The 17,944-nt window shown below is 45.5% G+C and overlaps 1 protein-coding gene across 7 annotated transcripts in view; it reads right to left on the bottom strand.

Moving 5' to 3' along the window:
* Positions 1 to 17,944, bottom strand: part of WDR49 (WD repeat domain 49) — a 100,110-nt gene that overhangs the window by 65,192 nt on the left and 16,974 nt on the right. For 5 of the 7 annotated variants that reach the window (XM_060274405.1, XM_060274403.1, XM_060274404.1 and 2 more), the window contains 5 exons: positions 17,496 to 17,939; positions 12,645 to 12,821; positions 10,407 to 10,581; positions 7,210 to 7,377; positions 3,937 to 4,085 (listed from right to left, as the gene is read on the bottom strand). In XM_060274405.1, coding sequence (XP_060130388.1) covers positions 3,937 to 4,085; positions 7,210 to 7,377; positions 10,407 to 10,581; positions 12,645 to 12,821; positions 17,496 to 17,939 — 1,113 coding nt within the window. Of the gene's footprint in view, positions 1 to 3,936; positions 4,086 to 7,209; positions 7,378 to 10,406; positions 10,582 to 12,644; positions 12,822 to 17,495; positions 17,940 to 17,944 lie in introns of those variants that run through there. The other 2 variants (XM_060274408.1, XM_060274407.1) reach the window with 2 other exon arrangements.

Here is a 17,944-nt window from a genome sequence, read left to right as displayed (position 1 = left end):
CAGAAATAGGTGAAACCAAAGCTTTGGTACAGTCCCTCAGGGATGAGGAATCTGTGGTCCTCCTGATGGACTACAATTCCCATAATCCAGGACCCAAAGTCATGCTGGGTGGGGCTGATGGGTGCTGGAGTCCAGCACCATATGGAGGCCTACAAGTTGTACTCTATTTGTGAGTACAGGAGGCTTCATCAAGTCCTCTGTAGGCTGCATATTGTTCAGGCTGGCAGAGCCACGCAAAGCTGGTAAGAGGCCCATGCAAGATGGGAAATGGAGGCCCCAATTCAACCATCTTTACCAAAGGGTCCCCCTTTGTCTTTACCTGAGGTTGGGAGGGAGATGAGCAGGGATGCTGGAGGAGATGAGGAATTTACCTTTCCCCCCCATCTCCTTTCCTTCCCCTCTCCTCACCAATGTCTCAACAAATGAAACTGATTTGTAGAAATGCTAAGAGAGACATTGCACTTATCTTTGTAAACCAAGAAAACCCTGAATAAAAATATATTTTTTTAAAAAAAATGCCTGGGGAAATATTTTGGCAACTTCTGTGTCACTGGCAAAGGACCCAGACTTTTCCAGACTCCGCGAAGAGTGAGAGATTCCTTCCCACATTCCAAGGAACCTGCCAGAGGGACGAAGATAGAGTGGTCCAGGGCAGGTGAAGTGATTTTGGGAGATAAAATTAAGATTCACCTAGTGCAGGCATCCCTAAACTTCGGCCCTCCATATGTTTGGGCCTACAACTCCCATGATCCCTAGCTAACAGGACCAATGGTCAGGGGTGGTGGGAATTGTAGTCCAAAACATCTGGAGGGCCGAAGTTTAGGGATGCCTGCACTAGGTGAATCTTAATTTTGTCTCCCACCGCATCTTGCATTTCTCTTGTGGAGGCCTGTGTTCAAATCTTGGCTTGTCCACAAACCCTCCAACATTCCTCAGATGAAAATAGGGACATTTTCATCTGAGGATTGCTGGAGGGCATGCTGACCTTTTGGTGTCTTTGTTTCTGCTGCCACCACCACCCCAGGAGTTATCACTCCCCTCCCAACTGACCCCCCTCAACCCCCATTTTTGTGCCTCCCCATGGAGCATTTCCAAGCAGAAGAAGGGTGAGCACCATCACAGCTACACCAATGGGATGCCCTCCATTCCCCCTTTATTCCTGCCTAGGGTGGCCCTGCCCTCTGCCTGCCCCTCAGAGCTAGCACATCATGTAGGGATGGGCCTCTGTGGTGGCGGCGTCTTCTACCCAAACTCGGTGGCAGTGCTGTCAGGGGAAATTGGGACATTCCAGGATCAAATCAGGAGTCAGAATGGTTTTCATAATTCCGGAGCTGTCCCTGGAAAATTGGGACACTTGGAGGGTACATCAGTGGAAGCCCCACATAGTGACCTCTTGCCAATCACAGTCTCTAAGCCTAACCTACCTCACATGAAGAGAGATCAGTTCCATGAGCGGTGGTGCTGAGTTCAACAGCCACAGACTGCTATTTGACAATGTCATTTCATGCACTGTTTAGTAAACTTCCCACTGGTCATTTCTACCCCCACAGGCAAACCTCTTAGAAATCATTACTCTTAAATTCCTGGACTGAAATATATCCTAGTTTCCTTATGAGGATGCAACCAAATTAAAATTAATAGTTGTTTTCTCCCCAAATCAAGGCCTTCTCTGATGTGAAGTGCAATCTAATCACGGACGCCTATATTTCTTTTCTTCCTGAGCTGTCAAACCAAGGCTTTCAGCAAAGGAAGCCTTTTTATCTTTTCTTATTCCAACCCTTGTCCTACATGGCATTGCGTAGCAGATGTGTCATTTGGGTTGGCTGGCAGTATGTTGGCGGTTGCTCTAGCAGAGCAGGAGGTTTGTACGTAAATATACTCTACCAGCTCAGATGCCCATTCATCCATCAAAGTGAAACAGATTCATGTTGATGTCAAGAATGCTAAAAGGCAGTAAAATAAGGGCTAAACCACTACAGGCAATGGTCACAGAATGCATTAAGAAGCTTAGTGGCAGTTTTTTTGTTTTTTTTAAGGACATGTTAACTGGACACAAATCAAGGCTGCAAGCTCAGATTGGCATGAGAAACACAACTAATGAAGGACCTTAGCTTAAGGTCAAAAACTTTCCCACTTTCCCTGCTTCTGTGCATTTAAAAGCAGCCTCACACCAATGCAGCAGGTGAAGCTTTTCCTGGAATGGAAATAACTGATCCAGAGCCAGTAAAAATGTGGCAATAAAAATTTGAGAAATGTTGATCAGTCATTTTTCAAATGGCAGCAAAAGCTGACTTGCATTCTAGATATTTCAGTGAAACAAAACACAAGATTCAATTGAGAGGTGTCTCGTTATTTCTTAAGGTGTTAAAATAAATGTCATTGTGGTTGTGGCTAGACATTCCCCAGGGCAGCATCCCTAAGGATAAAGAGACTGGATTGGATTGGAGGGAGAGCAGGTGCAGCTGGTAGCAGCTGCTGCGAATGGGCAAGGGGATTTGCCATAGCTGTGAGAAACAGTGGAAGGAAGGCCAGAGAGGAAGTAAAGGTAAAAGGACCTCTGACCATTAGGTCCAGTTGTGACCGACTCTGGGGTTGTGGCGCTCATCTCGCGTTATTGGCCGAGGGAGCCGGCGTACAGCTTCCAGGTCATGTGGCCAGCATGACAAAGCTGCTTCTGGCAAACCAGAGCAGCACACGGAAACGCCATTTACCTTCCTGCTTGGAAGGTACCTATTTATCTACTTGCACTTTGATGTGCTTTTGAACTGCTAGGTTGGCAGGAGCTGGGACCGAGCAACGGGAGCTCACCCCGTTGCGGGGATTCGAACCACTAACCTTCTGATCGGCAAGCTCTAGGCTCTGTGGTTTAACCCACAGCGCCAAGAGAGCCTAGTTAAAGGTGTGCAGGAGGCCGAAGGTAGAATCCAGGAGTTGAAACCCAATGAAGTCGTCCCATTGATGCAAGGACTTCTGCCTAGACAATGGGACTCCCTCCCCCTTTCCTTTCCCTTTGTGCCCCACAAATGTGTCCTAGGAACCTTCAGCCATCTGGAGCAGATTGGGGGACAGGGACCCAGGCAGGAAGAGGAGAAAATAAAGTCTCATTGCTCAGGTACAACTCATTGTGCTAAAGGGATGATTCCATTTAATACAACCACAGGATATGTTCTGTTCTCTAACCCTGGGGAACTGGCCGTTGAAATAGCCCTTCAAAGAGAATCGAGGGGAGGAAGGGAGCAGGAGAGAGAAAAGTGGCAATGAATAGCTAACCAGAGAGTCTCAAGAGGCAAGGGTTAGAAGAAAAGAAAGGAGGAAGGACAGCTGGGAGATACTAAGTGGACTTAATTTCTGGTAACAGTCTGTAAAGAAAAGAAAACACTCCTTTTCACTTGAGAAGTGAATCTGCTCTCATCTTAGGAGAGAAGCAGGATTGAAGGAGGATATGCCTCCTTCATATATTAGCACACGTGAGGGGAACGTTTCTCAGTACCACCGTGGGACCAGCATCAAAAGTATGCAGAGCAACAAATGTAAAATTTACCTTTATACAATAAGCTGTTTTCTACGTGCACAAAAACTACTCAAGAAGAGCAATGGTGGTGAGGGGTGTTGCCTGAGGGGAGTGGGTGTGGCTAGGGAAGGAGGGATGTAGAGAGAGTCTTGAGAGCCTGATAGAAGGGCTTGAAAGGTTGCATTTGGCTCCCAAACCTGAGGTTCCCCACCCCTGTCTTAGAGGCTTCATTTTGCTTAGAGCCTCCAAGGACGAGACCATTTCTACCCATGTTGAGTAGACTTAATCACAAGCACTACAAAGTGGAGCAGCTGCTGGATTGAGAAACTCAAAACTAGTGCCCTTCTGGGTTCCATGTTCTTAACCGGAGCGTTGCCTAGAGGAAGACTAATGATCTCCGCTCCGCGGGCTCTTCCCAAGCTCACCTTATCTTTTCCGAAGCTGAAGAGCAGTTTGCGCTCAGTAATGAACCGGACGGCGATTACACTGTCGGAATGGCCCTCCAGGACTCCGGCAGGCTTAGACGTGACATAAGGATTCCAAAGGCAAACATGGCGATTAACTCCTGCGGTCGCTGTTCAAAGTCACAAAGTCGAAACTCATTTATACACACGTATTTCCACACCCCCAAGCATGACAAAGAAATATGCCAAAGTTGCAGCAACTGTAAACAGTTTTTGTTTAATGGATTCCATTCCACTCTCCAGATTTGATTGCCTTGATGCAGCTTCTCCCTCACCCCCTATTCATTTCCTTCATAAAAATTAATCTGTTTTTGCAGCTGCTTGACTTGATATGGAGCCAATGCAAGCCAAAGAAAGGGAACACTGGCTGAGACTAGGAAAGATGAGTCCTGGAGACCTTGGTGCAGCCCTACAGTGGACACTCCTTGGCAGGGGTGAGGAATCTCAGGTCCACAGGCCTAAAGAGGCCTCTCCATTTGGCCTGTGAGGGTGTTTTAGCCAAGCCCTGCTCATATTCCCTATACAGTGGTACCTCGGGTTACGAACTTAATTCGTTCCGGAGGTCTGTTCTTAACCCGAAGCTGTTCTTAACCTGAGGTACCACTTTAGCTAATGGGGCCTCCTGCTGCTGCCACACGTCTGGCACATGATTTCCATTCTCATCCTGGGGCAAAGTTTGTAACCCAAAGTACCACTTCCAGGTTAGTGGTTGACACCTGTATCAGGGGATGGAGCCCGGCACACCTCAGAGACTCACTGGGAATTGCTTGAGAACAAAGCCGTTCATCTCAGTAGCAAGCTAGATGCCAGGACTGATAGAGTCAGTTCCAAGTAAGGTGTTTTTTTGTGTGTGTGGTTTTTAGTGCTCCATCAAGTCATGTTTCATGAGATCAGTTTCAGTTTTCACAGTCTGAGGTTGATGACAAGGTACTTATGTGTATGCACACAATGACATGCCCTTTGGACCCCTGCCTTCCACTGCTGACTAAAGCTAGCCTGAGTGGCATGACTGGATGGGTTCAGGCTGCGGTGAATATGTCTCTGCATGAAGGGGGGCAAGTTGCAACCACTTTGAAGGAGGTGAAAATGCCCACCCCATCACAAACACTTTCTTTTTGAGCACAGTACTTGACAGGGTAGAGGCAAAGCAGCTGCAGGCATTCCTGGAGGAAACTGATTATCTAGACCCATTTCGGTCCGGGTTTAAACCCAAGATCAGGGCAGAATCTGCCTTGGTCACCCTGATGGATGACCACTATAGGGAGAGGGGCAGGCGGAATGCAATCCTGTTGCTTTTACAACAGCTTTTGATGCCATTGACCATGGTATCTTCATGGACCACCTACAGGAGATGGCTTTTGTGGGCACTGTTCTACAGTACAGTAGCTTCAGTCTTTGCTCCAGGGACAGTTCCAGAAAATAGCACTGGATGAGTGCTTCTCGGCCCCTTGGCTCTTGAGCTATGGGTTGCTGCAGGGCAGTATCTTGTCTCCATTGCTATTTAGCATCCAGATGAAGCTGTCGGAAGCAGCCATTAAGAATTTTGGAGCAAGGTGACACGAGTACACTGATGATAACTCCCTTCAGCTATGACAGTACAGTTGATAGTCAGGGGATGATGGGATCTGCAGTCCAACAACATCTGGAGGGCCACCGATTCCCTATCCCTGTCATAGCATATGTTCTATATTTGGTTGCCTCTTCTTTACAACAGCCTCCCCAGTCCTCTACAACATCTCTTTATTGGTTTTGCTGTCTACCCATCACCTTACAAATGCCTCAGGTCCCCTTTGTTCCCCTTTGTTCCCCTTTCCCTACCACCCCGCTTCACATCAATTCAGAACAGAACTCTATTTGTACTTGTTTTGTTTTGTTTTTTAATGGATTTCCTTTTCAGTCAGTGTGAAGCTTATGCTCCTTCCCCTGGCAAGTGTTTTGTTGGCAATATACGCTTTATCACCTGCACCTGGCTTTTGGAGGGTGCAATCAAAAGTCTACCCTCCGGGCATTTGTGGGCTGTAGAGATGATGCTAAGCCAAAGGAGGGGGGGGGAATTGACCACTGTAAGCCTAAATTGGCTGGACAATTATGACTCCATCTAAGAAACACTTGGGATTTTTGTTCTGTATGAGGATCAAGAAAATAGAATACTCAGAGACCTCACTAAAGCACAACTTGCAAGAGTTCCTTGGGGGAACCTATGTTGGTTGTATTTATCTAAAATCATTTCACAATTGTCAGGCAGAAGTACCCTGATATATAGGGCCCTGGGCATTTAAGAGTTCTAAGATACAGCAAACACTAGGTAAATGTCATGTTTTACAACATCAGTACAATTTACTGCACTTTTCTGTATGGAATGCAGCCCAGAAATTACTCCCATACTTTATCACACTTCCTTCCACATGATAACCCCCCTCCAACAGCCAGAAACTTGGAGACTAGACCAGGCATAGGCAAACTCGGCCCTCCAGAAGTTTTGGGAGTACAACTCCCATCATCCCTGACCACTGGTCCTGCGAGCTAGGGATGATGGGAGTTGTAGTCCCAAAACATCTGGAGGGCCACGTTTTTCTATGCCTGGACTAGACCCCTCTCTCTGAGGAGAAATATTACCGACAAAGGACAACCAGCTAGGCCACAACTGGATTCATGGGCATTTTCAAAATGACCTTCCCTTATAGCCATTTCCTCTCATCCGTTTTCTGTATTTGCCTTGTCTTGGGTGCTATATCCGAACCAAACTAGAGTTTCTGCCTTCACCTATTCATTTATACTGATATTATGTGGATTTAATTGTCATGGCTTTCCCCAAAGAATTCTGGGCATCGTAGTTTAATGAAGTTGCTGTTAGTGAATTTCTACCTAGCCCACTTTACCAAAATGAAATTGTTAGAGTTCCCCTGGGAGAGGGAAATGGCTGCTTTGCTAGGTTGAGTCTGCAATAAACACTGGCCCATTAGGGTGCATTGGGTACTCAGTCGCAAACTCCTCACCTTTCTACAAGCTCCCTCCTTCTCAGTCTGAGTGTTACCTCATTGTTGTCCTCCAGTAGTGAGGAGGATGGAGAGAAAACTAGAATTAGGTGCTTCCACTTGTCACTGGCTCTGGTTCTCCCTCCTGTCAGTCTCCCTTCCTGTCGACCAACCCACATGGGCACCAGTTACCGTTGCTACAGCACAGACATACTCTTAGATTTCTGATTTTACAAGAAAACAAATTATAGCGACATACCTATCAAGTTGAGCCTTGAATGGAAATCAAAAGCATTGACTCCTTGAGCCACGTGGAAAGTTGTCGTTGTAAGACGAGGACTTAATTTCTCTCTCCAAGCTAGCACCAATGTGTTTGTGCTGCTGGTTGTAACAGACAGAAAGACATCTAAGGAGGGGATGTATGCAACTGAAACGGTAAAGAGACGGCATTTTGATTGGATTCGTCATCAAGTAAGAAGTTCTTACATAGAGCTGAGTCAATTGCGGTGAATCGTTTTTTAAGTTTTGTTGTGCTGTGTTAAAATTTGGGTTTTTTGAATGTTTCTACAGCCTGTTCTTAGTACCCTACTTGGGTAGAAAAGGAGAGATATAAATGACTAGAAGAGGATAGATATAAATCGATCAAACATTTGCAGTAGAAATTTAATTTTTCCAAGCCTTCACATCTAGTGCTATTCTTTCTCCCAACCTGGTACCAGATTTGTTTCTGTCATTTAATAATGGGAGGTCATTCAACATAACTAGGCCCCATCACTTGAATTTATGGTTTGAGAGGCCATCAAGATGGCAACATAAACATGAATTGTACTTTTGTTGGAAAGCCAAGGCTCACTCCAACTGCCAGACAAACATGCTGTATTGTTTTAATATTCGATTGGGAGCCGCCCTGAGTGGCTGGGGAGACTCAGTCATATGGGTGGGGTACAAATAATAAATTATTATTATTATTATTATTATTATTATTATTATTTGTATTTGTATTTGCATGTGTGTGTTTTCATGCATTGCCTTTATATGTGCATATGTAAACGCATTTAATGGGTACACAGCAAAAATGTAGCATGTGAAGATGGCCATTGAGAAAGAAGTTCTGAATACAAAATTGGTGGCTACACTAAAGCAGTGATGGGGAAGAAGATGCTGTTCAACTCCCATCAGCCTCAGTGAGTATGGTCAAAGGTCTGGATGATGGGAGTTGTAGTCTAACTACTTCTGCAGATATCTATAAAAAAGTATAACCATCTGGTTTTTATATGCTGCTGTAATGTTTGCTATTGAATGGCATAGTTGGAATTTCAATAAAACACACACACAACCTGCCTCTCTGGACTCTAGGGACTTTTATGAGAGTAAAATGTTATGAATATTAGGAGCTGAGAAATCTTCGCAGTTTCCAACAAAGACATAAACTTGTTTCTGACTAAATTACATTGTAAGTCAAGCTCCTTGGAGGATGCCTGACTGAAAATGGTGGTCTTAAGAGTAATTCCCATATCAGAATATATATGGCAAATTAAAATGTTACGTTCATTGAAGAAAAGACTGAGCCAGTTGCTGTTCTTCGTACTGTAGAATCATATGGCTGGAGGGGTATTATAGATCATCTAATCCAATCTCTGGCTCAAGGCAGCGAATTCATAGCTAGAGCATGTCCACTCTCTGCTTGAAGGCCTCCAGCAGGAGAGAACCTGCCATGTATACCATGGGTCTATGGTTAACACATACAGCAGAGGGTAGGGGACCTGTTGTAATTGAATGAAACTCTAAAGGCTGGGGCCTTGATCACAATGAAATGGTAAAGCCAAGTTTGGGCTGTACCAATTCAGGTTTTCAGCAGGGGTTGGGGGTTCCTCATATTTATTTAGCAAAAATATTTGAGCACTGAGTATTAAAAAATAATAATTAAAAACGGGATCCTGTAGCACTACAAATCCCATCAACTACATCCAATGAGCAGGGGTGATGGGAGTTGTAGTCCAGCAATAGCTGGAGAGTCACAACTAAGCATCCCTTGAGTTACAATATTGGACCAGGCTGCAACCCAGAGATCTATCTTTGGATTGCATGATACAGATGGAGGCAAGACAGCTGCAGTGGCTTCTTCCCAACCACTCATTACTCTCCCAGTTCTTCTGCCTCTCCTACCTGCAATAAAAAGGAGCTCTCCAGGGATGCTATGCAGCAGGCAAGGTAGGAAAGCATAAGCAAGTGGAAAGGGTGGGACAAGAAGAAGATGCCATGGCTTCTTCTTCTCCAGCATTACACTGTGGCATCAAAGGTCCAGATTGCAAGCATAACTCTGAGATGCGAGGTTGAAATGTTGTATTAAGCAGAATGCTTGTGTGGCAGAAAAGAAAGATATTCCCCCCCAGCAGGGCTAGGAAGGCCATTCATTATTCAGGCACGAAGAGCTAGGTTGATTGCATGCATGCAAATTACTTTAACTCTTTTTTTTTTTAAGAAAAGAAAATAGAGTCACTTCAGGAGATGTGATTTCAGAACCATTGTTATCCTCTGGCTTTGATTTAAAACTTTTAAATGAGCTTTGGTGTTAAAGAGGCTATAAAAGCTTCTGGAAGGAAGCAATCAGGCTTTTCTGGCGCAGGACTTTGCAGCAAAAATCTTAATTTCCAAAAGGCAGGCCCAGAAGTCGCAGCCTCCTCTCTCTCCTACTGCCAAACACCCCACAAGTCGTCCCCCCTCCAAAGAAACCCCCAAGATGCAGCTATAAAAAAATATTACCACCGCCTAAACATCAGCAAAATTAACCCCCAGAAAAACGTTACAATCTGAGAAGTTGAAGTTTGCTGTAGAGGCTTCCCTTGGGAACTGTGAACACTAGCATGAGAGCAACCATTAGCAGGTTGACATTGCTGATGGAAAAGAAGTCCATATGAATGTGTGAGAATTCTCAGGACCACATAGGATGCGTAAGCCCAGCTGCCCTTGAGGCCAAGAACTCCAGGACCCACTAATAACAATGCAAACTTGTGTGTGTTTACACCGAAGTAAGTCCCACTATGTTCAAAGGGAGCTTCCTCAAGGTAACCACATATTTTTATTGTTTCTTATTATTAGTTGCATTTGTATCCCTCCTTTCTCTCCAAGGAGCTCAACATGGCAAACACACACACATTTCTCCCTCTCCTCATTTACTAATCCTTACAACAACCCCATGAAATAAGTTGGGCTAAGAGGCAATGACTGGCCAGATATCACCCACTGAGGTTCCTGGCCAAGTTTGGATTTGAACCCTGGTCTCCTAGGTCCTAGTCCACCACTCTAACCACTACACCACACTGCCTCTCATAGGATTGCAGCCTTTAAGAGCTTTTGTCTGACACCCCAATCTACACCAGAGGCTGGCACCCAAGATTTTTCTTTCTTTCTTTCTTTTTTAAAAGGACTTCCTTGTGTCATTTCTCATATCAGTACCTTGTCTAACCCATTCCTTATCATGGAGTTTGTGCCTTAAAACATAGCAGCATTTGTGATACCCAGAGACCAGCTCCTGCCAAGTGAGAGTCATTGTCACATTTTCATCTTCAGTGGAATGTGAAGGTCGTTCAAACAATGAGATCAGAGCTGTGTTGAAGACAATTGCATGGACCTGTGAAGGATAGAGTTAATTTTTTTTAAATAAAAAAATCTTCTACCACTCTCAGCATTTCAAAGCAACCCATAACTGATGGCAATAACCTGAATATCACACAAAACCCCTCCTTTGTTATAAATTCATAACTTGCATGCGTTTGAATTTCACGGCCCCTGCTAAGGCTATTTTCTTGCTAATGAGGCTGCCGGGATTTGCTTAGGAGAGGACAACGGAAATAACTTAAATATGTATAGGTAGCCAACATGTATAGTTGGGCAAGACATGACAAAAGGGGGAGGTTAAACCAATCTAAAAGCAAATGAAGGGAACAAAGCCTTGGGCAGCTGAATGTACTTTCAAGAGAATGAATATGAGTAATGAGAAGCAATTGGGATGAATTGATTTTTGACTCAACATAAGAAGAAAAGCTAAATCTCCCTGGAGTTGGAAGTTCTGAAGCATCATCTCCACCATTGAACATATGAAGGTGGACTGCACTGACTCAGTATATAACTTGAACTTTGTGAATGGCAAGAGGAATGCAGAAGGAGCAGTCACCATCCAGTTCCCATCGCCTCCGCTTGCTCTCCTCAACTGCTGCTACAGGGGACAGCTGAAAGCCCACCTTACCCTGAGGGGAGAAGCAGCAGTAATTGATTTTTCTTTTTTAATAAAACAAGTTGTTTTCCCCCCAATTCTATTGCAACTTTAAAGGGAGGGAAAACCCACTGTGCTTATTGTTGTAATAATCTTATGTAAACTGGTTAGTGAGGTCTACCTGAACAGTGATATATAAATACTGTGAACAAGTACTGTCACTAAATAAATAACAAGTGCTCGATCTCTGTGGATAGTGCCCTTACATACTTTACTCACTAGATGTTTTGTTGGGTAGAGTCAGGCTTTCCCTATTACTGGGTACCAGGAGCAGGTCAGAAATAACTCACACAACTTCAGTGAACTCTTTATTCAAAGAAGAAAGACAGTCCAGGAGGCCGTTCCCTGGTGAGCACAGCAACTCTTCCCCGTAGAACTTGCCCCTATGTAGAACTTGCTCCCACTTTCCTACAGCTCCCTAAGATTCTTCCTTCCCAAGCAGTTCGAGGCTCTGTCATCTTGCCTGTCTTTGCTCTGCCCTCTGCATACCTCTTCAGGTTTCGGGAGATCAGGGGGGAAGGGAGCTGGTCACAGCAGGAGGGGGAGGCACCATGGCTTCTTCACCAGCCTGACTCATCTCCAGGGCCGGCCCTAGGCATAGTCCCAGTGGCACAGGGTGTCAGGGCGCCGGGCCGACAGGTGGGGTGCTGCGCGGTGAAGCCGTGCGAAAGCCGTGCTGCGCACTGCGAGGGCGGGGGCACCGGAGCGATCTCTGCGCCTCAGTGCCAGGGCGCCCGACCTGCTCGAGACTGCCCTGCTCATCTCTGCCTCTTGGCGTCCCCCCTCCTCATCTCCAGCCTCTGCCTCTGCCTCTGATTCTAGACTGCTCTCTGCCACAGACTGCTCTCTGCTCACTCAACCCTGTTACCTCTTCCTCCCAGTCTAAAGAAGAAGAGAAGAGTTTGGATTTGATATCCCGCTTTATCACTACCCGAAGGAGTCTCAAAGCGGCTAACAATCTCCTTTCCCTTCCTCCCCCACAACAGACACCCGGTGAGGTGGGTGGGGCTGAGAGACTTCAGAGAGAAGTGTGACTAGCTCAAGGTCACCCGGCAGCTGCATGTGGAGGAGCAGAGATGCGAACCTGGCTCCCCAGATTACGAGTCTACCGCTCCTAACTACTACAGCACACTGGCTCTGCTCTCCTTCCTCCCAGTCTGCTCCTTCCTATCCCTCTAACCACTCATCACTGTCCCACAACCACTCCCCAGGCTCCGAGCCTTCTTCCCTTGGGGTTTCCCCAGCTGGTGCCCCCCACCATTCCTCTGCATCCAGCCAGGGCAGGCCGACTTCCATGACACTACAGGTATAATGGCTCAGGACTCTGAAACACTTCAAGAGGCAGCTGGTATCCTGGTAAAACAGGGATGAGGAACATGTGGCCACCCAGATGTTGTCCTGACATTTTGTGATGTACTTGCCTGCCCACAGACATCTCCCATTGTCAGAATAGCATCGTTTCCATCGTGAGGGTTGTACCAGTAGTCCATGCATATCACAGTTCCCACAAAGCCTTGAAGTCTATACTGACATGAGAACCCTTGTTTGGAATTCAGCTCAGCAAAATAGATCTCTTTGCTTGTAAATGAGACAGCTACCTATATGGGGTGGGAGAGAAACAAAGTTAGTGGGGGGGAGAGAACATTCCTCCAGGTTTACCATACAGGAGGCATCCAAAAGTGCCTTCATTTCTTAGAAGACTTGCCCATTAGCCCCTGTTTCCCTTTATGTCTCCAATCTAATACAAAGAACTCCTATGTGGCATGTGAGCATTCTCACTTTCTTCTTCAAACCCCTGCTCAAGCCTTTGTCTTAATCCAGGAATAAGGAATTTGTAGCCCTCCAGAGATTGGTTGACCCTAACCTCCATCAGCTCCGGCCATCATAGGGACTGTAGGGAGCTGTAGCCCATCAACATCTGGAAGCCCACAAAGGTCCCCACTCCTGCCATCACCCCTCATTTCTCTTATCTTTCTGAAACAAAGCCTCCCCTCTCATTCATCTCTTGATATCTTTATCTTTGTATCCTCTTTCTGCCTGTACATATGACATAATGTGAATTTTAAAATGCTGTGTTTAATTTTAGTTTTGAGATAGATTTTATTTTTTCATTGATGTTATGACCTGTTGCCGCCTACAGAGAGGTTTTTACAGAAAGGCAGGCAAGAAATATTGGGTGCCTACAGTGCAAAAAGAAAGATAACACAAGCCTCAATGGCCTAAGAAGATAGGGAAGGAGGTAATTGTTGAGGCTGGAGTCAAAAGCTCAGCACAGCAAAGTTGCTCAGTCCTTTGATCCACTAACTGAGGAGCTGTGTGTACACGTACACACACAAACACACACACACACACAGGCACAGACACCCAATCAGCTTCCATCCCAGCACTATAGGCAGGCATCATCCTTGCTAAGACCAACTTCAGCACCTGGAACCATTGGACAGCTCCCTAAAGGCATACTGCCTCTTAGGTTTTACTCTGGTCCAAGATTTCAAGCAGTGCTATGCAGCTGCCTCCCCTTCATGGATCAATGCCTTGTCGTGGCGAAGGGGCTTGAATAACTCAGAGAAGCTATGAGCTATGCCATGCAGGGCCACCCAAGATGGACAGGTCATAGTGGAGAGTTTTGACTAAACGTGATCCACCTGGAGAAGGAACTGGCAAGCCACTCCAGTATCCCTGCCAAGAAAACTCCATGGACAAAGACAACAGGCATATAAAAGTTATGACGCTGGAAGATGAGCCCCTCAGGTCGGAAGGCGTCCAACATGCTACTGAGGAAGAGCGGAGGACAAGTACAAGTAGATTCAGAGCTGATGAAGCGGCTGGGCCAAAGCCGAAAGGACGCTCAGTTGCGGATATGCCTGGAAGCGAAAGGAAAGTCCGATGCTGTAAAGAAAAATATTGCATAGGAACCTGGAATGTAAGAACCATGAGTGGAGGTAAGCTGGATGTGGTCAAAAATGAGATGACAAGAATAAATATCGACATCCTGGGCATCAGTGAACTAAAATGGAAGGGAATGGGCGAATTCAGTTCGGGTGACTATCATATCTACTACTGTGGGCAAGAATCCTGTAGCAGAAATGGAGTGGCCCTCATAGTCAACAAAAGAGTGGCAAAAGCTGTAATGGGATGCAATCTCAAAAATGACAGAATGATCTCGATACGAATCCAAGGCAGACCTTTTAACATCACAGTAATCCAAGTTTATGCACCAACTACCGGTGCTGAAGAAAGTGAAATTGACCAATTCTATGAAGACCTACAACAACTTCTAGAAATGACACCAAAGAAGGATGTTCTTCTCATTACAGGGGATTGGAATGCTAAAGTAGGGAATCAAGAGATAAAAGGAACAACAGGCAAGTTTGGCCTTGGAGTTCAAAATGAAGCAGGGCAAAGGCTAATAGAGTTCTGTCAAGAGAACAAGCTGGTCATCACAAACACTCTCTTCCAACAACACAAGAGACGACTCTACACATGGATATCACCAAATGGGCAGCATCGAAATCAGATTGATTATATTCTCTGCAGCCAAAGATGGAGAAGCTCTATACAGTCAGCAAAAACAAGACCTGGAGCTGACTGTAACTCAGATCATCAGCTTCTTATAGCAAAATTCCAGCTTAAACTGAAGAAAGTAGGAAAAACCACTGGGCCAGTAAGATACAATCTGAATCAAATCCCTTATGAATACACAGTGGAAGTGAGGAACAGGTTTAAGGATTTAGATTTGGTGGACAGAGTGCCTGAAGAACTATGGATGGAGGCTCGTAACATTATACAGGAGGCAGCAACGAAAACCATCCCAAGGAAAAGGAAATGCAAGAAAGCAAAATGGCTATCCAACGAGGCCTTACAAATAGCGGAGGAGAGGAGGCAAGCAAAATGCAAGGGAGATAGGGAAAGATACAGGAAACTGAATGCAGATTTCCAAAAAACAGCAAGGAGAGACAAGAGGGTCTGCTTAAATGAGCAATGCAAAGAAATAGAGGAAAACAATAGAATGGGGAAAACCAGAGATCTGTTCAAGAAAATTGGAGATATGAAAGGAACATTTCGTACAAAGATTACCATAATCAAGGACAAAAGTGGTAAGGACCTAACAGAAGCAGAAGACATCAAGAAGAGGTGGCAAGAATACACAGAGGAATTATACCAGAAAGATATGGAGGTCTCATACACCCCAGGTAGTGTGGTTGCTGACCTTGAGCCAGACATCTTGGAGAGTGAAGTCAAATGGGCCTTAGAAAGCATTGCTAATAACAAGGCCAGTGGAAGTGATGATATTCCAGCTGAACTATTTAAAATTTTAAAAGATGATGCTGTTAAGGTGCTACACCCAATATGCCAGCAAGTTTGGAAAACTCAGCAATGGCCAGAGGATTGGAAAAGATCAGTCTACATCCCAATTCCAAAGAAGGGCAGTGCCAAAGAATGCTCTAACTACCGCACAATTGCGCTCATTTCACACGCTAGCAAGGTTATGCTTAAAATTCTACAAGGCAGGCTTAGGCAGTATGTGGACCGAGAACTCCCAGAAGTGCAAGCTGGATTTCGAAAGGGCAGAGGAACCAGAGACCAAATAGCAAACATGCGCTGGATTATGGAGAAAGCTAGAGAGTTCCAGAAAAACGTCTACTTCTGCTTCATTGACTATGCAAAAGCCTTTGACTGTGTCGACCACAGCAAACTATGGCAAGTTCTTAAAGAAATGGGAGTGCCTGATCACCTCATCTGTCTCCTGAGAAATCTCTATGTGGGACAAGAAGCTACAGTTAGAACTGGATATGGAACAACTGATTGGTTCAAAATTGGGAAAGGAGTACGACAAGGTTGTATATTGTCTCCCTGCTTATTTAACTTATATGCAGAATTCATCATGCGAAAGGCTGGACTAGATGAATCCCAAGCCGGAATTAAGATTGCCGGAAGAAATATCAACAACCTCAGATATGCAGATGACACAACCTTGATGGCAGAAAGCGAGGAGGAATTAAAGAACCTTTTAATGAGGGTGAAAGAGGAGAGCGCAAAATATGGTCTGAAGCTCAACATCAAAAAAACCAAGATCATGGCCACTGGTCCCATCACCTCCTGGCAAATAGAAGGGGAAGAAATGGAGGCAGTGAGAGATTTTACTTTCTTGGGCTCCTTGATCACTGCAGATGGTGACAGCAGTCCCGAAATTAAAAGACGCCTGCTTCTTGGGAGAAAAGCAATGACAAACCTAGACAGCATCTTAAAAAGCAGAGACATCACTTTGCCGATAAAGGTCCGTATAGTTAAAGCTATGGTTTTCCCAGTAGTGATGTATGGAAGTGAGAGCTGGACCATAAAGAAGGCTGATCGTCGAAGAATTGATGCTTTTGAATTATGGTGCTGGAGGAGACTCTTGAGAGTCCCATGGACTGCTAGAAGATCAAACCTATCCATTCTTAAGGAAATCAGCCCTGAGTGCTCCCTGGAAGGACAGATCGTGAAGCTGAGGCTCCAATACTTTGGCCACCTCATGAGAAGAGAAGAATCCTTGGAAAAGACCCTGATGTTGGGAAAGATTGAGGGCACTAGGAGAAGGGGACGACAGAGGACAAGATGGTTGGACAGTGTTCTTGAAGCTACGAACATGAGTTTGACCAAACTGCGGGAGGCAGTGCAAGACAGGAGTGCCTGGCGTGCTATGGTCCATGGGGTCACGAAGAGTCGGACACGACTAAACGACTAAACAACAACAACATGCAGCTGCCTTAAGTCACTGTTTTAAGTTCCCACAATGCCTCAACCTAAGCTCACTCTTTGTGGGAACTTCAAATGCTGAGTAAACCCACCCGTCTAGCACAATATTGAGAGCTATCGCAACAGCTACATAAGCTCACCAAGACAAAGGGGAGCCCACCAAGTGCAACTTTGCTCAGTATCCTCTTAAACTCAGTCCTGTTCTTTGCAACTTTTGGATAGTCCAGTTAGAATCATTTCCCATCATTCAGTCAGGGTTTAGGTGAATAGGAGGGCTCTGCTTTCTGGACTAGGGTGCTACCCATCAGCTGTAGCAGGAGCTGTATCAGAAAACAGACCATCCTTTCCTTGGGACTAGGCTAGTGGAAGGGAAAATTAATGTTTTCTGTGCTCCGAAGGGCAGTAAGTGATTGATACATCCAACTGGGAAGAGATTCCCAACATGGATGGGATTCGTGAGAAGCTGTGGAAAATTATCAGCACTAACATGGTTTCAGAAGTATTGTTACACTTCCATGAGCACAGCTACGTACCTTGTTAACATTTGGCAGTGCAACCAGAGAGGTCACCCAGAGGTCTTTAGGCTTGACAGCTTCTGTGGTGATCTGAAGAGTCCTCTGTAACTTCAGACTCTCTCCCCAGCAGCCAAGCAAACCGCTCCTGCTCACAGTCAGGTAGCTGATAGGGCTTTTCAATAGTGTTATTTTCTGAACAGCATCTTTGTGGATCAGAGGGAGAAACCGAAGGTCCTTCCAGTGAGGGATGACCGATCGCCTGGCCCGTTCATCTCTCTCATACAGCTCAAGCAGCACAAAGGAGGTCAATTTGTCCCAGTCAATAAGGCCATCTCGGATCAAATCTATCTTGTCAAACAACTCACCGTACTCTTCCCTGGTGCCTTGCCGAACTGCTGTGGACATTTTGTCTACAAACTCGTCTCTCGTCATTGTGCCTGTGCTCTCATTTGATTCTGGGAGCTTGA

Source organism: Zootoca vivipara, chromosome 5 (assembly GCF_963506605.1).
Source record: "Zootoca vivipara chromosome 5, rZooViv1.1, whole genome shotgun sequence".
Taxonomy (NCBI): Eukaryota; Metazoa; Chordata; class Lepidosauria; order Squamata; family Lacertidae; genus Zootoca; species Zootoca vivipara.
This window is presented reverse-complemented; position numbering and strand designations above follow the sequence as displayed.